The following is a 22,664-nucleotide window of genomic DNA, read 5'->3' on the forward strand; positions in this document are numbered from 1 at the left end:
GCTTCCTCGACGTTGGTGGCATAGAGGAGGGCATTTTCCATGACTGTTGCATTGTGCGTAACAACACAGGTAAGTATGGAATTGCCGCTGGGGTAGATGACTCACAGTATAGATCGTCGTACACCGGGTCATTCAATTTCTCTATTGGCTGCGACGTTACAATCCCCAGGGACCTTGCCATCCTTTGCACTTGATCCGTGAAGTGAGCCAAGTCTTCAGAAGGGGAGATTACATCTGTCGCTACCACTAAATCATCTGGTGAAGGGACTGATGGTGCCGGCGATGGTTCCTGAGAGGAGTCTGATTGGTACTCCTCATCAGAAGGCTCATCCAATGCACTTCCCCTTATCCTAGCCGCGGGCAAAGATTGCAGAGCCTGCGATGGTATCAACGTAGTCGGTGCCGTAGGTTGCACTAGTTGAGGTGGAGGCCTCGGTACCGAGGGCTGCGGTGGTGGTGGCATAGCGGCAGCCTCTTCCGCAGGTGGGGGGCGGGAAACTGTCTCTGATGGAGGTTGGCGGAAGCGCGGATACGGAGCATAATGCTCCTGGTAATAATAAAAGTCTTGTTCTCGCCTATGCCTCCAGTCCTCATAGTAGTAAGGAGGATACTGTGGAGGATGCCAATCCTGCCTCCTGTTTGGTGTGTGTGGTTGGACCCCGTAGTCGTAGTATTGACTAGAATGAATAGAAGCCGGTGAACGATCTCGGTAGTAACCATATGGTGATATGGGACGGTACCGACGGCCGTCGGTATCGGGAGGTGGCATATCTCGGTACCGATGTGTCGGTATCGAACTCTCGGTACTGACATGTGTCGGTATCGATCACTGGTCGTGATTCATGTCCTTGTTGGTATCGATAGGTAATTGTTCGCTTTGGCGGTATCGAGGGGAGGTAGGACCCACTTTCGCCAGTGTCGGATCTTGCGAGAAGCCTCTAATCTCTCCTTCTGAGATTGATGCTCTTAGACTTGTCTCCTCAGCCGGTATCGTAATAATATTGAGGGACGGTACTGGGGAAGGTAATATCTGCTCCGTTCGTGGCGGCGTCAAGGCCGGTGGTGAAGACGGAGTTGTTCGTCTCGGTATTGAGAAGTCTCTCGGTACCGAAAGTGTCGGTATCGGGCTTGCCGATATTGGAGGCGTTTTCTGCAAGGACAGCCTCGATATCGGGCTCCTCGATGCCATAGGACGCTTCGGTATCGAAGTCGTCGGTACCGGAGTCTTTGGTAACGGAGGGTTCAACTTCGTTGATTTTTTCTTTCCCTCCTTTAATTTTAGTTTGCTTTTCTTTCGTTGGGGTTCTTCGGACCCAACATGCTCTCTTGCTCTCTTAGAAATTTTTCTGGCCGCTTCTGACGAAGCGGAGAGAGAGGAGGAGGAAGGGGGAACCGATAAGGCATCACTCCACGAAGGAGGAGGTTGGGGCATAGACTCCATTGTATTGGGAGATTTGGAGCGTCGAGACATACTCGGTTTCTCCACTGCCTCCAACGCCTTTTCCCAAAGTAACGCCTGAAGGTGATCAGATCGGTTCTTTCTGGTTTGCCTCGAGAATTTCAGGCAAAAACAACAGGATTCGACGACATGCGTCTCCCCCAGACACAGGAAACACCGGGAATGTCCATCTGTTTGGGATATCTTCTGCCCACAACTGGAGCACTTTTTGAAGAGGCCTTGTTGTGCCATAGGCACCAAGGCTGAGGTAACGAACAACAAGTATAATTTTTTTTAATATAACTAGATAGAAAAAGGTTAGAAAACTGTAGAAGTAAGAAAAAGGATGAAAATAGTAATATTCAGCTAGGTATAATGATACCAAAATACAGAAGTCTCCAAACGCTGTTGACCCTACAGGCGGTTGAAGAGAACTGGGGAGTTAGGCGGGAACCCCTGAGCAGGAACTGGCGGGAACTGGGGAGGGGTTCCCGCCTAAAAGATTTTCAGCTATAGAAGTTTCCGAAGCTGGCCCTGCGCAGGTGCAGAGCCCATATGTGTGATGCACAGAGACCACGAAGAAGAACAGCAAAGATCTACGCAACCTGAGTCGTGAACTATAAGCCGTCCACCAAGGCTGTCTGGCCAGCTCATACAGTCCTGTACTGCCGCTATGTCTTAGTTACCCATGGACTTGACATGGGGAAAGGAGGAAGAGTAAAAGAAGGAGGTTTTTGTTGGGCTGGATATGGCCTATTGGCCTTCTGCAGCTCATGCCAGTTTACTGACTCATTAAGCACAGAGAACACAAGTAAGTAAAAACTGCTGCACAATACTTACAACGGAGAGGAGCATCCAGTGGTGATCTTGCTGAAAGAGACAACATTTTTAAAGGTTATGAACAATTGCATTATACCTTACTTGTGTTCTTTACAAACCTATAACATGTCAGTGGTTGTTACATTAAAAGGCTTGAAAAGTACAACTTCTCTCTGAGATTACATGACACTGGCCTGTAATAGCTGTAAAATAGCAGTACGTAGTATTACGGGCTGTTTTTTCTGCTGGATGAAATAACTGCCTACAAATTAACATCACACCATTTCAAAGTGTGGTTCTGTTATGGGACATTAAAGAGTGAGTCATTTTAGTGCTGTAAATGCATTGGTGTAGATTTTATCGGATAAAATGACAGAATGAAAAAAGATAAAGATCTTTCAATTTTATTTTAATATATAACAGGACACAAAACTGTCAAGTATTAGGTATCAGACAATAAAAGGGCATATTGAAATTTGTATTGGAAATTGTATTGGATTATTGCACATAAACCAAAGTGACCATACTTGTTTTGACAAATTCTATGACATCACAGTTTAGGTGAGAACACTGGAGCTCAGAAGACAAGTAATTCTCTCAAAGCACAGTTATAAAGCGCCTAAGAGTGTAATCCCATGCGTGCTTAGACAAAAAAAGAATTCATACAACTCCCAGCATTCTCCAGCCAGCATTTTTTTGGTCTAAACATCTATACGATAATGCTCTAAAACACTTTAGACTGCAATCCTATACCAAATTATCTGGGAGTAAACCCAACTAAACTCAATGGGACTTACTTCTCCGTAGACATGTAAAGGACTGTGCTAATTCTGACATAAATTATGTTTGGAAAACAATGGAAGCAAATCACTTACCAAACAAGTTTCCTAGGTTGGCATCCATTTTTATTTCAAATACTTGTGATATTACATAAAATGTGAGCAGGAACACAGCTACTGCTACCACCAATTTTGCAGCTCCTACTCCGGAAACAAAGGGGAAAAAACAATGTCTCTCACCAACTGTTTACACTTCAGTGTAGCAAAATATTTTCCTAACCATTTGAATAAGGCTTCCATTGTTACATATTCTCTAAACTACTTCAGGATGATTGTGTACGCTATCTTGGGAGGGTGGTCTACAAATTGTTAAAAGAAAGAAAGAAGAACAAAATCTAGGGGGGTTACTAGCAAGTGCTTTATTAATACCAGTCTAAACTTTCAAAGGCTTTCATGTTAGAAGGAAATTTTGAAACTATTTTCCCTCTAATTTCATTAGATAGAAAAATGTTTTGTATAGCAGCCTGATAAACAACAGAGCCTTACTATATATTAATTGTCATGTTTTCTTCTTGACTATCGTGAAATCCTATTTTTACATTCCTAAGAGAAAGCAGAATACCTGCTATATTGCAAAATCAATTCAGCATCATTTCATATGTCTACATCAAGTTAAGTGAACTTCTGATGAATCACCCATGCATATGATACCACTACTGAGAAATGAAGATGGAGGTTCTTTTTCATTCTGGCCTTAGTTACTGCCAAAACACTGATATATTAACAGACTTTGATTAAATGATATCTCTCTCTCTCTCATATGTCAGAAATAAGATTCAATTCAGGGGGGAAATGCCATTTCACTATAGAAAATGTATTCTGTCATTAAGCTTTTCTTTTCTACCCTAGAAATGTCAGTATAGTAAGAGTAATGGAGAAATTCCCATGTTATGGGGAAAAAACAAGTGTAAATGTAAAACCTAACTCCAAATGAGTTAAGAAAAACCTCTCATACCCAAAACATCTGGAAATCTATTCCTAATCACTCCCAGTTCTAATTTGCTGATATGCTACAAAAAGAAGGTAAGGCAACACAGATACCATTATAGTCCCATAGAACTGAATGGAAGTTGCCCACCACAAACCTAAAAAACTCAAGCTTTGTAGGAGCGTGGAATGCAGACGTAAGGAAAATGGAATATGTGAAATGTCTCTGTAGGGCTATATCTCTACTTGCAGATCAGCACAGCTGGATATTACTTAGAAGAACCACTTGTTCCACAAGCCAAAAATACAGTGATTATTATTCTTACCTGCTATTCGCATGTTTACCCTTCCTACGTTACTGACACAGTTGCATTTAACCAGTTACCTAGGAAGAGGGAAAATCAGCATTCAATTAGAACAGGACAAGCACACAGAGAATGTTTTTTTTTTAATCTATCCCATCACAAATTTCAGAATTCTCCAAGTAACAGGGGTGATGATAATGACATGATCCCAAAACAAAAGTATAATTTTCATTACATGAAATAATGAAATCAGAAGATTGAATTAGATTGTAAGCCTATGCGGCAGAGTCTTGCTATTTACTGTTTTACTCAGTACAGCACCATGTACATTGATGGTGCTATATAAATAAATAAGAAGAAGAAGAAGAAGGTTTTTAAATGTTTTGTGAAGTAACATGGAAAGTTAAAGAGTTACCTTTTCATTTGACTTTGATATACTACATTCCAACCGCTAAAACTGCTTTTGTTTTACTTATATGCTTCACTTCTTTTATTATGAAAAAAGAGATATTACAGAACATTAAAAAGGGAACCCAAGGATTCATTATCCAGCTAAATGTACTACAACATCACATATCTGGAAATCAATACATGTATCTATTTTAATTTCTATCCCACTGGAACTGGGGATATTTGTATTTACCAGTTCCAAACAGTTATATGCTGTATGAATTAAAAATAAACATTAGGGAAGGAAAACACAGAGCAAACCATCTGTGCTCATTTACATGCACTCACTGAAATTTTTGCAAAGGAAGAATAGCAATAATCATGCTACTGTCCAAGCCAAGAAGATGCAACGAGCCATACATAGTTCCACATGCCAAACTGTTTTGAGCAGCCCCCTTGTTGAAGGGAAACAGCTATGAAATCACAGAGGAGTTTCAAAAGCACTTCGTGATATGACACAGGGGCCTACTTTTCAAAGGAAAGGCGTCAATATCCCACTGAGTGCACACAAGCCCTTGAACACGCCTAAATTAGCTCTTTGGATCTCAGCCTTGTCACTTACATAGCGATTTTTCTAGATGCTCAAAGCAGAATAACGCTTTTGAACATTAGCGACTGTTCCCCAAGCCACAACACACAAGGTTAAAAGCAGTAACCTGACTTCGCCAGTTTCATATACACCTCACTGATCTAGCTTATTACCTTAAGCTTCCAATTAAATTAAAAATGTCATTAAAAAAATGGGGGGAGGAGAAAAGTCAGTTATAAGGATTCTTTTCCTACCCTAGAAAGTAGGGCAATGGGCTAAAAGCCAGAACTCCAACATGGCTGGAATATTAGCATTAATTCAAATGTGTTTTGGAGAAGATACACACATTCTCCAAACTGGAACACAGCTAATCTCATAAGAAACAAATACACGCCAGCCTTCTTTCCTACGCTTACAGATCAAACAAATATGGACGGGCACCGAGTAGGCATGGATGGATGTTCTCCAAGATAACAGAACTAGCTCAACAGGATATGCTATACCCCTGCTTTCTTGCAAATGCATTGATTTCTACACAAAAAATAGCCTTGAGCATCTGGAGTTCTATAACATGTAGCAAATTGGTAAAAAAAAAAAACCAAAAAACCACCTGCCCATCCCCTAAACAGGTATTTCTTTTAAGTACTAGCATTTTTTTCTACAGGCTTTAATTCAATACCTAAATTTAATTAAAATATGGCCATAAGCAACTTTATTTCCATGTTCCTATTTTACTAAAATTAACTTCTTTAAAATTCTATTTAAAAACACTTTAGTTTTAGTAGTCTCATAAATATGCTCTCAATAAGAATGTGTGATAGCAGGGGCAAGGCAACTTGCAGCCCTCTAGATCATGGGTTCTTAACCGGTGGGGTACGCCTCCCCAGGGGAGGTTTGGACCGACTCCAGGGGAGGTGTGAGTAGCCTCTCAACTATAAATTGTTTATTTTACAAGTACATAGCAGCACAGCTTGGCCCAACCTTATTTCTTTCTACTAATCTTGGGAGCTACGACGTAGCTCATTTGTACACCATGTGTGTTATAGTAGTTATCATTACCTGCTACACGTGCGTTAGCGTTCGTGAAGACCAATCAGTCCTTCAAGGTAAGTGACTGCTTTGTTCTAAGTCACCTTTTTCCAGTTTATTGCAAAAAGTATTATTATTATTTTGCATTTCTATACAGCACAATAGCCGGAGCTATTGTGGGTTCGAAATCCTTTCACATTTAATTTGGACTCTATGGATGATGCTGATATGCAAAAAGATGACCTTATTGAGTTGCAGAGCAAAGCCTTGGTCAAGCAAAATTTCTTCAATCAAAATCTTGATGAATTTTAGTGCTCTCAAATGGCTGCATATCCTGTTCTGGCAAAAAAAATGCTATTTCATCATTAATTCCATTTCCAACCACCTATCTGTGTGAATCTGGAATTTCAACTCTTGTCAGCATAAAAAACCAAAGCTAGAAACCGGTTGGATGCCAGAGATGATATGTGCCTAGCATTGTCTAACATTGTCCCTCAAATAACTACTCTTGCTGAGCACAAACGGCAACAGCGATCACATAGTAGTTATTTTGAAATTATCCTTTTGTGTGTGTAGTTATTAGAAATACTTCTTTAAATACAGGTTTTATTTCCACAAAACTGTTCATTACTTGTGTTTGTGTTCTTTTCATGGAATATGCATTTTTTTAGTCCAGGGACAGAACTAAAAATGCAGACTCGTCCTGCCTAAGCCTAAATTTTGGGCCGTTAACACATGGGAGGCGTGGGTCATAAGATTTTTCACAAGGGAGGTGTGACACCAAAAAGGTTAAGAACCGCTGCTCTAGATGGTTTGGTCTATAACTCCCATCAGCTCTAGGCTAGCCAGCATAGTCAATGGTGAGGGATGATGGGAGTTGTAGGCTAAAACATCCAGAGGACCACAAGTTGCCCACCCATTTTACAGTATCAATGTTGGCGTGACCATAATTTATTTGAACTAACCCAAGATCTTCATAGTATAATATAAGCGTATGGCCAGAACCTGCATTACCTTTGATTCTTTATCAGATTGTGGACTTTGGCACTTTGCAAGCAAACTTAAGAACAAAACAAAAAAAGTGTGTGTGTGTGTGTGTGTGTTTAATTTAAAGAGAGGTAATAGTAGTAGTAGTAATGTGACTTTAAATCAGCTTCGACTTTGGTGACCCTATGAATCAATGACCTCCATTAGCATCTGTTGTAAACCACCCTATTCAAAACTTGCAAATTCATGTCCGTATTCTCCTTTATGGAGTCAATCCATCTCTTACTTGGTCTTCCTCTTTTACTTGTACCTTCTGTTTTTTTCTAGCATTATTGTCTCTTCTAATGAGTCATTTCTTCTCATTATATGCCCAAAGTATGATAGCCTCATTTTCGCTTCTGTGAGATTTCTGGCTTAATTCGTTCTAGAACCCAGTTTTTTGCCTTTTCCGCAGACTACAGTATCAGCAAAAGATAATTAAGGCGCTTTAAGATTCACTCATGCACCCAAAGCATGCAACTTGAGAGTGTAGCCGCCTCGTGTTCACCTTGGCTCAATGTAGGCGGTAAACACGTTTACACTCCTATATTGTGGTCATTTAAAACTCGGCCTCCAGCTTTCAGCTGTGGTGTAGTGGTTATAATGTCAGATTAGGATGGAAGATTGGCCTAACCTACATCACTGGGTTATTGTGAACGCAAAATGGGAGGGGAAACTCTATGCACGCAGGGAAGGCAGAATGAATGTATATGTACCATGAGGCTGCTTGCCTGAAACTAGTCTCTACAGAGGCCATCAGTGGGGGAGGAAGCAGCAGCCAGGTACCTCTCCATTGTGCCTGGGTCCAGCTGAGAGCCCCCTCCCTCCTGCTACCAACTGTCACTGCTGAACTTTGCAACTAAGAATCTGGAGCCTGAATTTGCTTTGCTTTCCCCCCTCCCTCCCAATCCCCTTTCCTTTTGTGTCATGTTTTTTTTAGATTGTAAGCCTGTGGGCAAGGACTGTCTTAAGAAATATTTTTGTAAGCCGTCTTCAGAGCCTTTTTGGCTAAAGGGCAGGATAAAAATGCTATAAATAAATAAATAAATAAATCAGCCTCTGCTCTTGGGCAAATATCCAAGTAGCAAATTAGACATCATTACAACAGCTGCAGACGTCACACTCTCTCCTCTCCCCGTACAGTAACAGGACACACTGACCCATTGGTGCTGCCTGCCTCTGACTTGGAAACACCTTCCTACTGAGCCCAAGGCAAGAAGTGACTACAGAGAACTATTCTTAGCTCTCCATTTCAATTCCCTCACTCCCTCCATCAATTGCTACAGCCAATAGATTTGATGTCTGCACAGACAGCAGGTAAAATGCAGATGAACAGAGCAGGGATTGGACAGCCACAGCCTTAAGACTTCTTTGTAAGGCTTGCCTTCTACTGCTGAAATCCAGTGAAGATGCTAAAGCACAATTATAAAGGTGCTCCCAGCACCCACTGCCAGCAAGAAGTACTCCACTATGTTCTCCACAAACAGAAACTATCATTAATGTTCATCTTTTATATAGGATTATATTATCTGACCAGGAAATGAGCAATAATTCTTTTCAGTTAGCTATCAGGCAGGCTTGAATGCAGCATTAGATGCTTGTGGAACAGGGCAGTGTGCTGGTTCAGTGAAACAACAACACAATTCCTGCGTGAATACTGAGGATTAGAGGATGGAGAAAAACAAAAAAAAAAGGAAAACGCTATGTTAGTTAAATCAATTTAAAATGCTTTCACCGAATTAGAAAAGCATGTTATGTTTGTTCATCAAAGCATCAAGAAATGGAGTTAGTTAATTCTGACTTATTGCCAGTGACTTAGGAATCTGATTCTAGTAAACTTAACATGAGAATAAATTGACAGATCCTTCTCTATAATAAATGAATATCCTTAAACTAAAATAAGATGCAAATGTATTCAAGTAAGGAAAACTGAAAAGCTGAGAAGCATTTATTCAGTGTCTTCAAAGGCAGCTCCATGTGCACTATGCTGATAGGTATGGCTGTACAATGTACCAGAAAAATCATAAATCACAACTTTTGGTTTTTAAGTATCTTTGAAGAATTTAATTTTTTAAAAAACACCTAAGCTTACAACTACAAATCCCAGCGTGCCTTGGGTGAGAGGCCAGATTTACCAGCCTTTGACAGCCATTGTGAGTGTGTGGGCAGGTGACCACTGAGTGCCTTTCACAACCCAGACTCCTAAGGTTGTTCTCAAGCAGTCAACCCAATTCCACCCAAAAGGAAACAACCCACATAAATGGGCTGCATCCATTTGTGGTGCTTCCTCCTGCCTGCCATGCATAGTTTTAAAATCATAACTAGCTACAACAGATTGACTTTAAGAGGCCAAACTCTGAACATGCTCAAAGGTACCCCGTCCCGATATCACTGTTTTCTCAGAATCTGAGGGAAGTGTGTGCTTTTCCCTTAAGAGGGAGGAGGGAGGGAAGACACTCTGTGCATGCCCAGAAACAGGCCCAATGAAGGGGGGAAGTGCACAGGCTGGCCCCGGCCCTTATTTATTTATTTATTACATTTTTATACCGCCCAATAGCCAAAGCTCTTCAGTACAGGCTCCTGATGGAGCACTTAGTGGGCAAGAAGTGTGGGCCGAGGCAGTCCCAGCAGGACTTGGCCAGAGGTGGGCATGTCCACTCACAGCCGCTTACCTCCCCTCCTCAGCGATGCTACTCCTCGATGCTCTATTGGGGAGCAGCATCAGCAATGAGAGGAGAGAAGCACCTCTCAGAGAACGCGAACACCTGCAGGCCGCCATGCTGGGAGTGGCCGATTTTAAATAAAGCACGGGTTAGCAAACCAGGTCACTATGAACAAACTAGGTCACTAATTCTCAATCCTAACTCAGCCCCCACTTTCCTGACCTCTCACTTTGTTCTACTTAAGTTTCTCCAACTGCCACTAACTCCGCCCACCATTCCATTCTAGCCTCAGCTTATGCCTACAACTCCCAGCATGCCTTGGGCAATTTAATTTTTTAAAAGTTAACTCACAGGCCTAGCACTGGCCTACTACTTTAAGATGATTACCTTGCAGACATATATCTTAGTGGGCCTGAGCAACGCCAGGTATATCAGCTAGTAAATAAAATAAAAACTAGTTGGACAAATCCCAACTTTCCTCCCCAGCTAGCTTTGTCCCAACTTTCAAGTAAGGGCAGATATAGGGGATATAACTGTTCCCAGATTGTACCATTCAGATGCAAGTAGCAGAAGCGCATACTTGAATGCTTCAGTGTTAAGAAACATCCCCACACATACAAAACTAGCATATCAAAGGGAGATCTAAACTAGAACTCTCCTCTATGCTATCCAGGTTTTATAAACAGGAATTCATAAAAAAAAATAGGGAAGCATTCCACCACATAATTCCTCATATGAAGTGGTACTACCTAGGAACAGTTTTAGCACCTTGTCTGCTGTTTGTGTGAATTAGGACGGTAACACACACACCAACACGACCTATTCATATTTTAGCCTAGCATGTAAACTATACGTGGTTTGATAAATGAGAGACTAGGTTTGTATGACAAGCTAAACCATGATGGGTTGTTTTCCCCCAAACAACTCACCCTGAGAACCCACACTCTGCAGTGGTTTTACCTATGGTGGGTTAGTGTGCCAACTGTCGCACCTGCGTGGGTTACAGAGAATGCCTACAGAGCCACTCAGCTGCTCCTCTTGAGCAATCTCTGTTGTCAAAATCTGCCTAGCAACAGATTGTGCTGCTGCCCTTCACCGGCTGACTCCTCCCTCCCCCCTCCTTCAGTGATGCACTCTGCCAAGTTCCAAAATCGCTTTCCCTCGCAGGAGTGTGTAATTGGGGGAGTGACCTTGAGCAAAGATGTTTTCCAACCACATTCAGTTGTGTCTCCAGCTCCAAAGCATTCCCATCCACCCCAGGCGCAGTTCCCAAACACTTTTCCCTGCGGTTAAATAAAATTGTGCTATTATCCAATAGTTCATCTTGTGCCTCCCCTCCTGTACTTTGAATTTCGTCCCCTTCCTGCAAACTTTCAAGGAGTTGGAGGACCCCTGCTCCTTTTGGGAGCAGTATCTCCACCATGTAAGCATTCCACTTTTCCAGTCAGGCCACCCCTTCCCAGCTCAGCAGATGCTTCTGCCCCTCCCTACAACCCACAAGACTGAACCTCCCCCAACTTCTCACTGCACTGTCAGCCCCCAAGCTAGCCTTCCATGCCCCCCCACAACCCAGAAACTGATGCCAAATAATGCCCTAGTAGATTCAAAGCAGTATTAAGCAAGCCCAGTATTAAGCAACCCAATACACCAAATCAACTGCTTTTTATGCCATTTTTTTTCTCTTTTTATTCTGTGTTGTTGGTTTGGTGTTGGTGAGGGGGAAGCTGTCAAAGGCTTGGAAACTGGGGCATCGGGTAAGGAATAAGGACTGGGGAGGACGAGGGAGGAAAGGGAACAGGGCAGGGGCAGGGGATAAGGATCGACATGGGATTGGTTAAGAACGGGAAAGGGACACTGGCAGAGGAAGAAGTAGATGGTCCTAGTGTGAAGTTGACCAGTCGAAGGCAGGCTACCAACACAGTCACAGTACAAGGGATGGCAGGATACATACCAAGGAAGCTGGAATACCTGGTTGGCAGTGCAGGAGGAATACAGGAGGAGGAGGGATGATGGCAGCAAATAAACCATGGTACGTAGCTTGTTTGCCTCTTCATCAATTCTACAAACAATCTACTTTGCATAGCTTATCACCCATCACGGGCTAGTGTGGTGTGTGAACCAGCCCAGAAGCTAGAGATGGGCTCACCTCAAGCCAACACCTTGCCATGTGGAGATCCCGCTGTCTGGTTAAAGTTATCAACACAAAGCCTTGCATGCATCTCATCCATAGCAAAGGAGAGGACAGATTGCATGGGCAGGGCATATGTACATGCTTGATCACACAGCATGTTTTATATGAGATGGGTCTGCGTGAGTTCCAGACTTACTCTTGTGCTCCACACGTATGGACTAAAACGTGCTGGATTGTGCTATGAGGAATGAAACCCTCAGTCTTAGAGCCATTTCCACACACCATACAGCAACCAACCCAGGTTTGCCAGAAAGTATACACTCAAAAGAAAATGGCAGTCAATCCAAAAACTCTGACAAGTGTGCTGTATAAGATACAAGTTCAATCAACTGCTTTTTGCATTCACATTTTACCATTTTAGGTATACTTGAAAACAGCAACTAAGAATCATAATGGCTTGGTTCAGATGCAAGCCCAAGTCCTCGTTTGACATCATGTGAATGGCCCTCAGCCTAGTGTAATCCCCCCACATGCTCAATTCTTCTCTCTCTCTCTCCGCAAACTATATTTAGTTCAGATAAAATGGCAAACTATGGCCTAATCTACACCAAGCAGGATATTGCACTATAAAAGCAGTATGAAAGCTGCATATAAAAGGCAGGAGCCACACTACTGCTTTATAGCGGTATTAAAGTGCACTGACAACTGTTGGGGCCCACTGACACATTACCATATATTGCTTTCATGGTGCAATATCGTGCTTCGTGTAGATTAGGCCCATGACTTGCCTGAATGAGGAATGAAACTGGAATATGTGAGGAGAGCAGGGAGCATGCATGCTCAAGATTCATTTCACATGTCCTCATATAACGCCATAGTTTAGTGTTCTGCTTGAACCAAGCCAACATGTGAAGAGACGTAGTTCACAAGAAGAGCATATGAGGTGGTAAAACTGTTCCTAGGTAGTACCATTTTAGCTGCGTAAATTCTGTGGTTCATTTGAGATGCCAAACTGAAGGCAGGATATAAGCCACAGTGAATATAGAGAAGAAAAACCTAGCAGTTCATTCATTATATTTTATCAACGGCTGGAAAAAATATACACTAAAAACAGGCAAGCAGTTACCAGATTTAAAATGTATTCCTAGTTGTATGAGAAATATGTTGAAGTTGTACAATTCCTCAAAATACATATGCACTTAGCACTGGAAATAATAATAATTACATCATATGACATGGCTTCTCCCACAGGAAAAATAGATCGCATAATTGCAGGTGGAAGGAAGTACACAGACAATCTTCATGGGTTGAAAGGAGGACATAACCTTTAATTGATCAAAACAAGGATCACTCTCCACGCATTCCCAACCTCTCTGGGAGTTAACAAGCAGGTCCTAGTTTGATATATTAACAACTAACCAATGAAAATGTTGATCCAGTGTGCAGCTAGGAAAAGAATCAAAAATAGAACTGCGAAGGTCCCATTATACAAATATATGGTGCAACCACACTTGGAATACTGTGTACAGTTGTGGTCAACACATATAAAAATGATATTGTATGGTTGGAAAAGTTAAAAAAAGAAAAAGAAAAAAAGAACAACTGAACTGATCAAGGGAATGAAACAACTCCCCTTTGAGAAAAGGTTACAACATCTGAGATTATTTAGCTTAGAGAAAGGCAGAGTGAGGGGAGACGTAATAGGAGGTGTACAGCATTATGCATGGTGCAGAGAAAGTGGATAGGGAGACTTTTTCTCCTTCTCTCATAATACTGATGATGATGTAATATTTATTGCTAAAAGCGATAAGCCATCACAATTTAACACAGAAAAATAAAATACAAGTTAAAAGTGGAATAAAAATAGATAATTTAAAATAAAATAAAATGATAAACAAAAAAACAAGAATATAAAAATACGAAATCTCATTTATATAAATTAAGAGCTCCACAGTGCTCTAGAACCTAGGGTCATCCCATGAAGCTGAGCAATGGGAGATCCAGAACAGAGAAAAGGAACCACAAGATGTAGTGATGGCCACCATTTGGATGGCTTTCAAAGGGGGTTGAATAAATTCCTGGAGGACAAGCCTAAATGGCTCTTTGCCTGCCGTCCCTAAGGCTGCCGCTATGTCAGCCCACAAAAATGAGAAGGGCAGTTTGCTCACCATGCAGAGAGAAGGGGAGAAGGGGATGCACAACGGCAGCTAATTCCTGCCCCTGGGGCCTTGACTGCCATTATACAAAGACACCCGGTAGCCTAATAATACATTCCAGCATTCAGCAAGGGGGAACTCACTGTCCTTCACTGACCCTCTGCCCTTAATTACAGAATGGCCATGGCAGCTTTGGTAATCTCCCCTCCTCATCACAAAGTGTTTGTTGAATTGTATACATTAGCACTTGACTGCTATTACCCTACTGCCTCCTGGACATTTAATATCATGCGCTAACAGTAATCGGGGGTGGGGGGGTGAAAAAAGAAATTAAGTTGAAAGGAAGAATTAAATAGGATTAGGCAGTATGGAGGAGCAAAAAAGTGTTGAGTTATAATTAGACACATGTGGGAAGATCCTAGGATTTAGAGCACAGACTGGGTGACATGAACTGTCTAAGAATCAGAGGCAGAATTATCTTATGCTGTTGCTCAATTCACGCAAACTTTTTGTTGTTGCTGTTGTTGAAAGGGGAAGAAGTGTTTCAGTCAGGTTTCTGCAAATAAAGCACTCCAGAGGCCATCATTGCATACTATGCCCAGTGATTCACTTCATGATTAACAGGGGAAACATGCATGCCATCAAACGTTTATGTTTTCTGCTACTGTGTCACCATTTTAAACATAATGTGGATTAAGAAGCATCTGTCAACACACTAGTCTAAAGGACACTACCGCAGATTCCTCTGAACATCAAATTAAAACTCTTGACAGAAAGGTGAGATCACTATGTGGACAAAAAGCACAGTATTTGTCCAAGTCCACTTATCTGACACACTTAGGGCAGGATTTGGGGGGACACATTATATTACCCAGTGAGTTTCATGGCTGTGTGGAGATCCCGGTCTTCTCAATCCCAGTCAGAAATTCTAGGACTTGTCCCAGCTTGGAGTGATTGTGAGCTAAATTCAATGTTAAGAAGTTCTGTTTCGCAGAGCATTCTCTTAAAAAAAAACCAAAAAAACCAGATTGGATAAACTGGCTTTGACCATGAAATGAAAGTAGTGTTAAGACACTCTGGAAAGATATTATCTGGGCTTGAAGTGGTCACAAATCACAATGTGCACTGTTTCCCACAACAAACAGATGCGGAACAATAAATACTGAAATGGAATGTCCTTAGGGCATGGGCTGATTGGGGCAGGGAGAAGATGATGTCGGACAGATAAAGAATCTATGTTCCTCCCAATCTTCCAGCAATAAACATCATTCTATTCAGCATCCTTTCATATGTGTTTGGGGGATGGAGGGGTGCTGCCTTGAAGGATAGGGAAGGCTTGCTCAGGTTTAGATGATGGCTTTTCTACCAGACTTCACAATCTGCCATTACTCCAAACCACGGAAAACAACTTTTTTTTCCATAAATCTTTGTTAAGAACATCTTTTAGTTTGACCCTAGGCAGTTTTACTAAAAAACCAAGTCCCACCAAGTTTAATGGGACTTATCCATTAGTTTGTTAATGGAAGACAAAATGGAACAAAACTTCTATTTCAAATCAAATGTAGATTCTGATGTGGCTTTATCACCCAATCCACAGAAGCAGGAAATTAAAATAAGAGCCGGGGTGAGGGGGGAGAGGCAGTGAAATGCCCTAATTCAATCTACTCAAAATAAAGTTCCCCAAAAGCTTTTAAGCATGAGATAAAAACAACAACAATCTGCTAAAATCTTTATAGAAACTTCTTATACACAAGCAGATGAGCATTACACACATCAGATGTACTACTATTAAAAATATCAGCCTGTGTTAATCATTCTTAATTTAGTATTAAGCAACCACCACATATGTAGCCGTGAAAATTTTAAAAACTTGCCCATGCCCATTTCATTTGTGAAAGGTAGGGAGCTGTGTGGAAATGTAGCAGCATTCAACATAAAGCGGGCTCAGCCTCCCTCAAAATTATAGTGCTGAAATGAAGAAAGCTGAAGAAAACCAGGAGTAGATTTTTGTGAGGAAAGGCTGTGAGCTCTGTTCAGCTCTGGTACTCAAAACAAGTTCCTGGGCTCAGAATTCTTTAATTCTAAGTGTAGGCCTTTTCCACTAGTCTCTGGTTGGTGAATCTTGGGTTTCTGCTGAAAAAAATAAAACAAGCTTGAAGTCTGCCCACTCCTGAACCAAGGCCTCCAACCTAAGAGTACTATAAATCTTTGTGTGTACAACACAGCCCTATACTAAGCATGCTTACTCAAAAGTAAGCTCCTTTGGTTGGAACTATAGTGTTACTAGCTATTGTACATATGTTTAAAAAGGCCCTATGAACTGGGTGTAAGAGGAAAAAAGTCTACAGGCCAGGTTCACGTACAGGGATGTTTATCCAGTGCACATTTGTAACACTGCTCCAATCCTTCTTTATGCAGGAATTTCAAGTTGAGCTGATGTCATGCGTGACATTTAATGAAAGGCATTAGGCGCTAGTTCGGCAAATGCTGACCAGTTAAGCTGCATTTTAATTGTTTTTATTTGTATTAGGGCTTGAGCCCGTTGCAGCAAAAATAGTCTTGTGGCACCTTAGCCTGTCTAAGGCCAATAGCATCCCTATTGGCCTTAGACAGAGTCTAGAGGGCCACTGTATATTAAGGATTCCTGGATCTGAGGTCAGAGCCAGCACTCCAACAACGGAGCCAGGAATCCGCGTTCCCTGCCATCTCACTCTCCCAGCCTGCACAGATGGGGAGGGGACAGGAGAGGTGAGCTCACGCCATATACTGAGGCCTCTCTAGCCTCCTTCCCTCTCCCTCCATGATGCTTTTAGTTAGGCAGGTGAAAAAGCAGCCGCAGCCATTGAGAATATTCAAGCCACAGTGGGTGTTCAACGCGGCTTAAATGGGTTATCAGTGTAAAGGGCCTCAACATCCACTGGAACTAAGGGCTCATCTACACCAAGCAGGATATTCCACTATGAAAGCGGTATATAAACGGCAGGAGCCACACTACTGCTTTATAGTGGTATTGAAGTGCACTGACAACTGTTGGGGCCCATTGACACATACCATATATCGCTTTCATACCGCTATATCCAGCTTGGTGTGGCTCCTGCCTTTTATATACTGCTTTCATACCGCTTTCATAGTGGAACATCCTGCTTGGTCTAGATGAAACCTAAGATAGGGAAATTCTGTGTAATATGCTACTTGCCCTTCTGCCAGGTTTGGACTCTGCTGAGTTCACAACCAACTGAACTCTGTCAATTAATGAATCAGTCTGTTTCCACTAGATGCCTCCTGCTTCATTTTGCAACAAGCTCCACTGTTTATCAACTGTTTTTCACTGATCAAGGCCAAGTTTTCTCCCTGGAAGGAGGTCTTCTCTTCTTCATAGGGAATGGTGTGACACGAACTCTAATCAGCTAGTTCCATTTGTGGCAGGAGCTGTACCTGCTTTAAGAGATAATAGACTGAAGATTGCTCTTGCGTACAGTTTACTTTAAAGGTATGCAAGACTGCATTTGGTTTTTACTTTCTGAATAAAAGTAGCCAATGGTGAGGTATGATGGTGTTGCAGGCCAAATCATCTGGAAGGCTACAAGTTGCCCAGCCCAGTATTACTGACACTTTAATGAACGGACATAAGAACTTTAAAAGAGCCCAGCTAGATCAAACATCTAGTCCTGTATTCTGTTCACACAGTGGCCAACCAGCTGTTGACCGGAAACTCACAAGCAGGACACAAGTGTAACAGCACCCTTCCACCCATGTTTCCCAGAAACTGGTGTACATGGACTCACTGCCTCTGCTACTGGAGGTAACACATAGCTATCAGGACTAGTGGTCATTGATAGCCTTCTTCTCCAGGAATTTATCGAACTCTCTTTTAAAGCCATCCAAATTGGAGGCCATTACTACAACTAGTGGTAGTGAATGCCATAATTTAACTATGCACTGTGTGAAGAAGTACTTCCTTTTATCTGTCCTGAAACTCCCATGGGTTGACCTGGGGTTCTAATATTATTAGAGAAGGAGAAAAATGTATCCCTATCCACATTCTCCACACCATGCAGTTTTGTACACCTCTATCCTTAGCCTCCTTTTTTCTACTCTAAACTATTCCAGCTGTTGTAACCTTCCCTCATAGGGGAGACGCTCCAGCCCCTTAGGTGTGGTGACCAGAAGTGTACATAGTATTCTAAGTGTAGTTGCACCACAGATTTGCATAAAGGCAGTATGATACTGGCAGTTTTATTCTCAATTCCTTTTCTAATAATGCCTAACATGGAGTTTGCCTTCTTTACAGCGGCCGCACACTGGGTTGAAAGCTTCCAATGATTGCTATAAAGTAAGTCTATCTTATCATTAAAAACATGAGACATGGAAAGTGGAACTCTCCCTATTACAGGGACTCAGCAGAGCCAAAACAACCATTAAAACATCCACTTCAGATTAATGAAACGGTTACAGAATTTATATGTGAACCGCCTTGGGGTTTTATTGTATTTTGTGGTGTATAAATATTACAAATACACAAATTCAAGATAAAATACATGTATTGCTTTTTAAATACCAAGCCTGAGGTTACACACAAAAATAAATAAATCAACTAAGCACGGTGATCTTTTCTTTTTAAAACTCAGAATGCAAGACTTGGTAGGTGGGAGCCGAAGCATTATTTATTTATTGCCTTCACTGTGATGAAGTATAAGTGTTCAGGCCCCTGCCCTGAGGAGCTTACAATTCAATCTCAAAACAAGAGATACAGAGAAAAGAGAGGGATATAGTTGCAGGACTTAGCTGGGGAATTATATGCATTTATTTCAACTTCCAAGAGCCTCCAAATACTGTATTTGTTGTCAGTCAACACAGATTGTTTAGGAAGTAAACTCTAATCTGTGATTAAATCTCTAGTAACCTCCATGGGTTAATCAACTGAATAAGAACTGCAAGATTTGATGGCAAAATATTTTTTCAAATAATTACAAAAATAGGCCTGGCTCAAGTGATGGGAAACTTCATCACTCTTCTTCCCCAAGTAGACGAAATCCTTCCTGCTAAACATGTGGGCAGAGGTAGTGGACTGCACGCACGCTTGCTCGCTCTCTGTCTGGGAGGCATAGTGTAAAGGATTGAGCCCAGTGCCACTGTGCAGAGAGTGGAAGAAATAGCCATCACTCCTTGTAGCCCTTCATTGTTTTGGTCGCTTTTTCCTGCACTTTTTAAAGCTGATGTGGGAACGATTGCCCAATGGACAGACCAGAATACTATTCACAGTATTCCAGGCATGACCGCACCACAGATTTCTATAAGGATATTACGATGCTGGCTGTTTTATTTTCAGTGCCTAACCCCAACATGGAATTAGCCTCTTCCCACCACCACCAAGTTGATGTTTTCACTGTACTATTCCCACCTCAATCCCCAAATCTCTTTCCAAGTTAGACTCTACTAATTCAGTCACCATAAGTGTCTTATGTGAAATTAAAAATGTTTTGCCCCAATGTGCATCAACCCTTATACCCTGATCTTAATTTCTAATTCTTTTGAAACTCTTCACTATCAAAACAACAAAGTGAAGAGGACAATGAAAATGTCACCCATCTGGAAATCTTTGCTGTCAGGTGCTTCATGAAAGCTTTTTAAGAACTACTCTAAATACTTATCATCTACCATGTGCATCCAAATCCATTATAACAATTATTCCAAGTCCTTACCAGCCACATATAAAGTCTTGCCAATTATTCAAGGTTTAGAAATGTTTCACTCAATAATGTTAATCTGGACCAAAGGCCTAGTGTATCTCTACTGGTAATCTCTACCTTGGGAAATCTGTGAATTTTAATGACAGAAGAGAAATGCAATGATGATGTGGGCTGGATTGCCCAATAGGCCTTGCAGCATGCTCATGGTTTTTTCCAGCAGAATGGCCCAAGGCTACAGAGAAGGAAGGGGCAGGGCAGATAAACAATAAAAACTTGGCATAACAGTAGTATCTAGGAAGATAGGAGTGGGAAAAATCATAGACAAAAAGAGGAGAAAAAGCAATACTAGGAAAAGTTAGATACAGAAGCTATACTATTTATATACAAGCTCTCACCCTGACCTTTTATTACTCTTAGCCCAAAATAGCTTGGCCACAGTAGTACAGGTGCTAGCCACCTCGACACTGGATAACTGCAATGCACTCTATGTGGAGTTCCCCTTAAGCCTGGTCCAGAACTGCAGCTAGTGCAGAATGCAGCAGCTCAGTAGTTACCAGGAGGAGCCTCTTTTCTTTAATGTGGGAATTACATTGGCTGACTATTTGCTACGAGCGAGCGGCTTCTTCCTTTACCAGCTATCCTGAGCACTGAGGTCATCAAATGAGGCACTCCTGGTGGACTTTTACCACTCTGATAGTGATGCTGGGAGGAGAAAGAGGCAATTATACAATGGTAAACTATAGTGACAGGAAACAAATAGGGTCAAAGTCTATACCCATATAAAAGATTGTACTGTTCTTCATTTATCTAAAACAGTCACCACTACTGCTTGGTTCTGCTACTGCTACAATCACTGATCTAAATTTAGACTCTACAGAATGCTGAAAATCCACCCTGTTACCACACATCAACCTGTCTGACAGAGAATACCAGAGGATATAAAAATGTGTTGGGGAACATTTCAGATTTCCACAGGAAAAGTGTCAGAGATCAAACTTTCTGGAGGATAGGCCATTCAAACTGGAACTCCTAACTAACAATTAAAAGTGCATGAAAGCAGGCTGTGGCTACTCAGCGCTTGAAGAAGTGTGCTCTATACATACTCAGAGGTGTTCACTCCTTAAGAGTTTCCAATTGTAACAAAAAAAATGTGCAAAGAAATCACTTTTACATGGGAATTCCACACAACTTCACTTGATACAGACAGCTTCCTGGGAAGTGTACAAATATAAAAATGCAGTTGTCACACATAATAAATACTTATCATTTATAAAGCACTTCCAAATGTTCGAGAGTCTTCACATCTAGCTGTAGTCCTCACAACAACTGTGTAAGTCAGGGGTGGGCAACTTGTGGCCCTCCAGATACTTTTGGTCTGGGAGGATCATGGGTGCATTATCCCTCACCACTGGGGTTGCCGGGAGCTGCAGTCAAGCAACATCTGGAGGGCCACACGTTCCCCACCACTGCTGTAAAGTAAGTCTGTGTTATTATTCTCCCATAATGCAGAGGGAAGGGGAAATGAGGACGAGATGGGAGGGGGGCTGCTTGCTTAAGACCACCTTGCTCAGGTGCAGAGGCAAGACTCGAACCAGCGACTTCCACACAAACTCACAGCCACTACACCAGCACTCAGCCATGTTTGCCATTAGGAGTTCTGCCGCATTGGAGAAGAAAAGGGGGTCGCCCAGAAGCAGCAAGGTGGGCGAGTGGCAAAAGGGTCTGATCTGAAGGCTGGATGCCACGGGGCAGTTTTTTAAAAAAAGGGCTGCATGAAGTAGGAAGAGAAAGTGGCAGCAGAAGCGGAGACCCGTCAAGAGAGAGGGCGAAGTCTTAGGGCAGCCTTCCCACAACCTGGCGCCCTCCAGAGGGGTTGGACTGGTTGGGGATGATAAGAGTTGTAGTCCAACCCGGATATAGGGCAGCAAGTTGGGAAAGGCAGGCTAGCTTATGGGGAGAGCCGAAAGGAAAGGGACGGGGAGGGGGGCACCGTCTAGTGAGGAAGGGAGCGCCACACCTGGAAGGCAAGGATGAGGATGGCTCCACCGCAGAAGCGGAGAGGAGGAGGAGGAGAGGCGAGGAAAGGGCCACCGCGATGGAGAGCGAAGGACAGGAGCCGCTCTCTCCGCCTTCCTCAACCGGGAGCGAATGCCGCGCCGGCCAAAGGCCAGTCCCGCCCCTCGCCGGGCGCCTTACCTGCTGTCTCCGGCGGCCCAGAAGCCGCGAGCCACTCGTCGCCTTTTCCGCTTTTCGCTTTCCCCGACGGCGCCTGCGCCTTGGAGACTCCCCTCCCGAACCCGACGCGACCGCCGAGCAGGAAGCGACCGAGGGAGTCGCCTTGACCCTCACGCCGGCACTCGCTGCCGCTGCTGTAACCCAGCTGCAGCCGAGACGGCACGGCGGAGGGAGCGCGCCCGCCCCCTAGCGCTGGAGGACCGCGCATGGGGCGAGGAGACGCGGGGAGCAGCACACGCACACATAATCCTTCCTCCTCACGCAGTCGCGGTGGTTAAGGCGGGGTGGGTTGGGGAGAGGGAGTGCTCTGGGTTGACAGTGCGGAAGCTCGTCCACCATGGACGGTAATAGGAAAAGCCGGCGGCGCGCTTCTGACCATGTGCAGACTGCTGTTTCTATAGAACCCCACCCGTAAAATCCCTTGCGC

At 42.8% G+C, this 22,664-nt stretch overlaps 1 protein-coding gene across 2 annotated transcripts in view; it reads right to left on the reverse strand.

Annotated features, from left to right (window-relative positions):
- Positions 1-22,345, reverse strand: part of FAM3C (FAM3 metabolism regulating signaling molecule C) — a 38,821-nt gene extending 16,476 nt beyond the window's left edge. The window contains exons 1-4 of one of the 2 annotated variants that reach the window (XM_063134063.1): positions 22,199-22,345; positions 4,350-4,408; positions 3,133-3,240; positions 2,279-2,308 (exon numbers count right to left, since the gene is read on the reverse strand). In XM_063134063.1, coding sequence (XP_062990133.1) covers positions 2,279-2,308; positions 3,133-3,240; positions 4,350-4,362 — 151 coding nt within the window. In that variant the 5' untranslated portion in view covers positions 4,363-4,408; positions 22,199-22,345. The remainder of the gene's footprint in view (positions 1-2,278; positions 2,309-3,132; positions 3,241-4,349; positions 4,409-22,198) is intronic. The other variant, XM_063134064.1, reaches the window with a different exon arrangement.
- Between the last annotated feature and the right edge of the window lie 319 nt (positions 22,346-22,664).

The sequence above is a fragment of the Elgaria multicarinata genome, chromosome 9, assembly GCF_023053635.1.
Source record: "Elgaria multicarinata webbii isolate HBS135686 ecotype San Diego chromosome 9, rElgMul1.1.pri, whole genome shotgun sequence".
Taxonomy (NCBI): domain Eukaryota; kingdom Metazoa; phylum Chordata; class Lepidosauria; order Squamata; family Anguidae; genus Elgaria; species Elgaria multicarinata.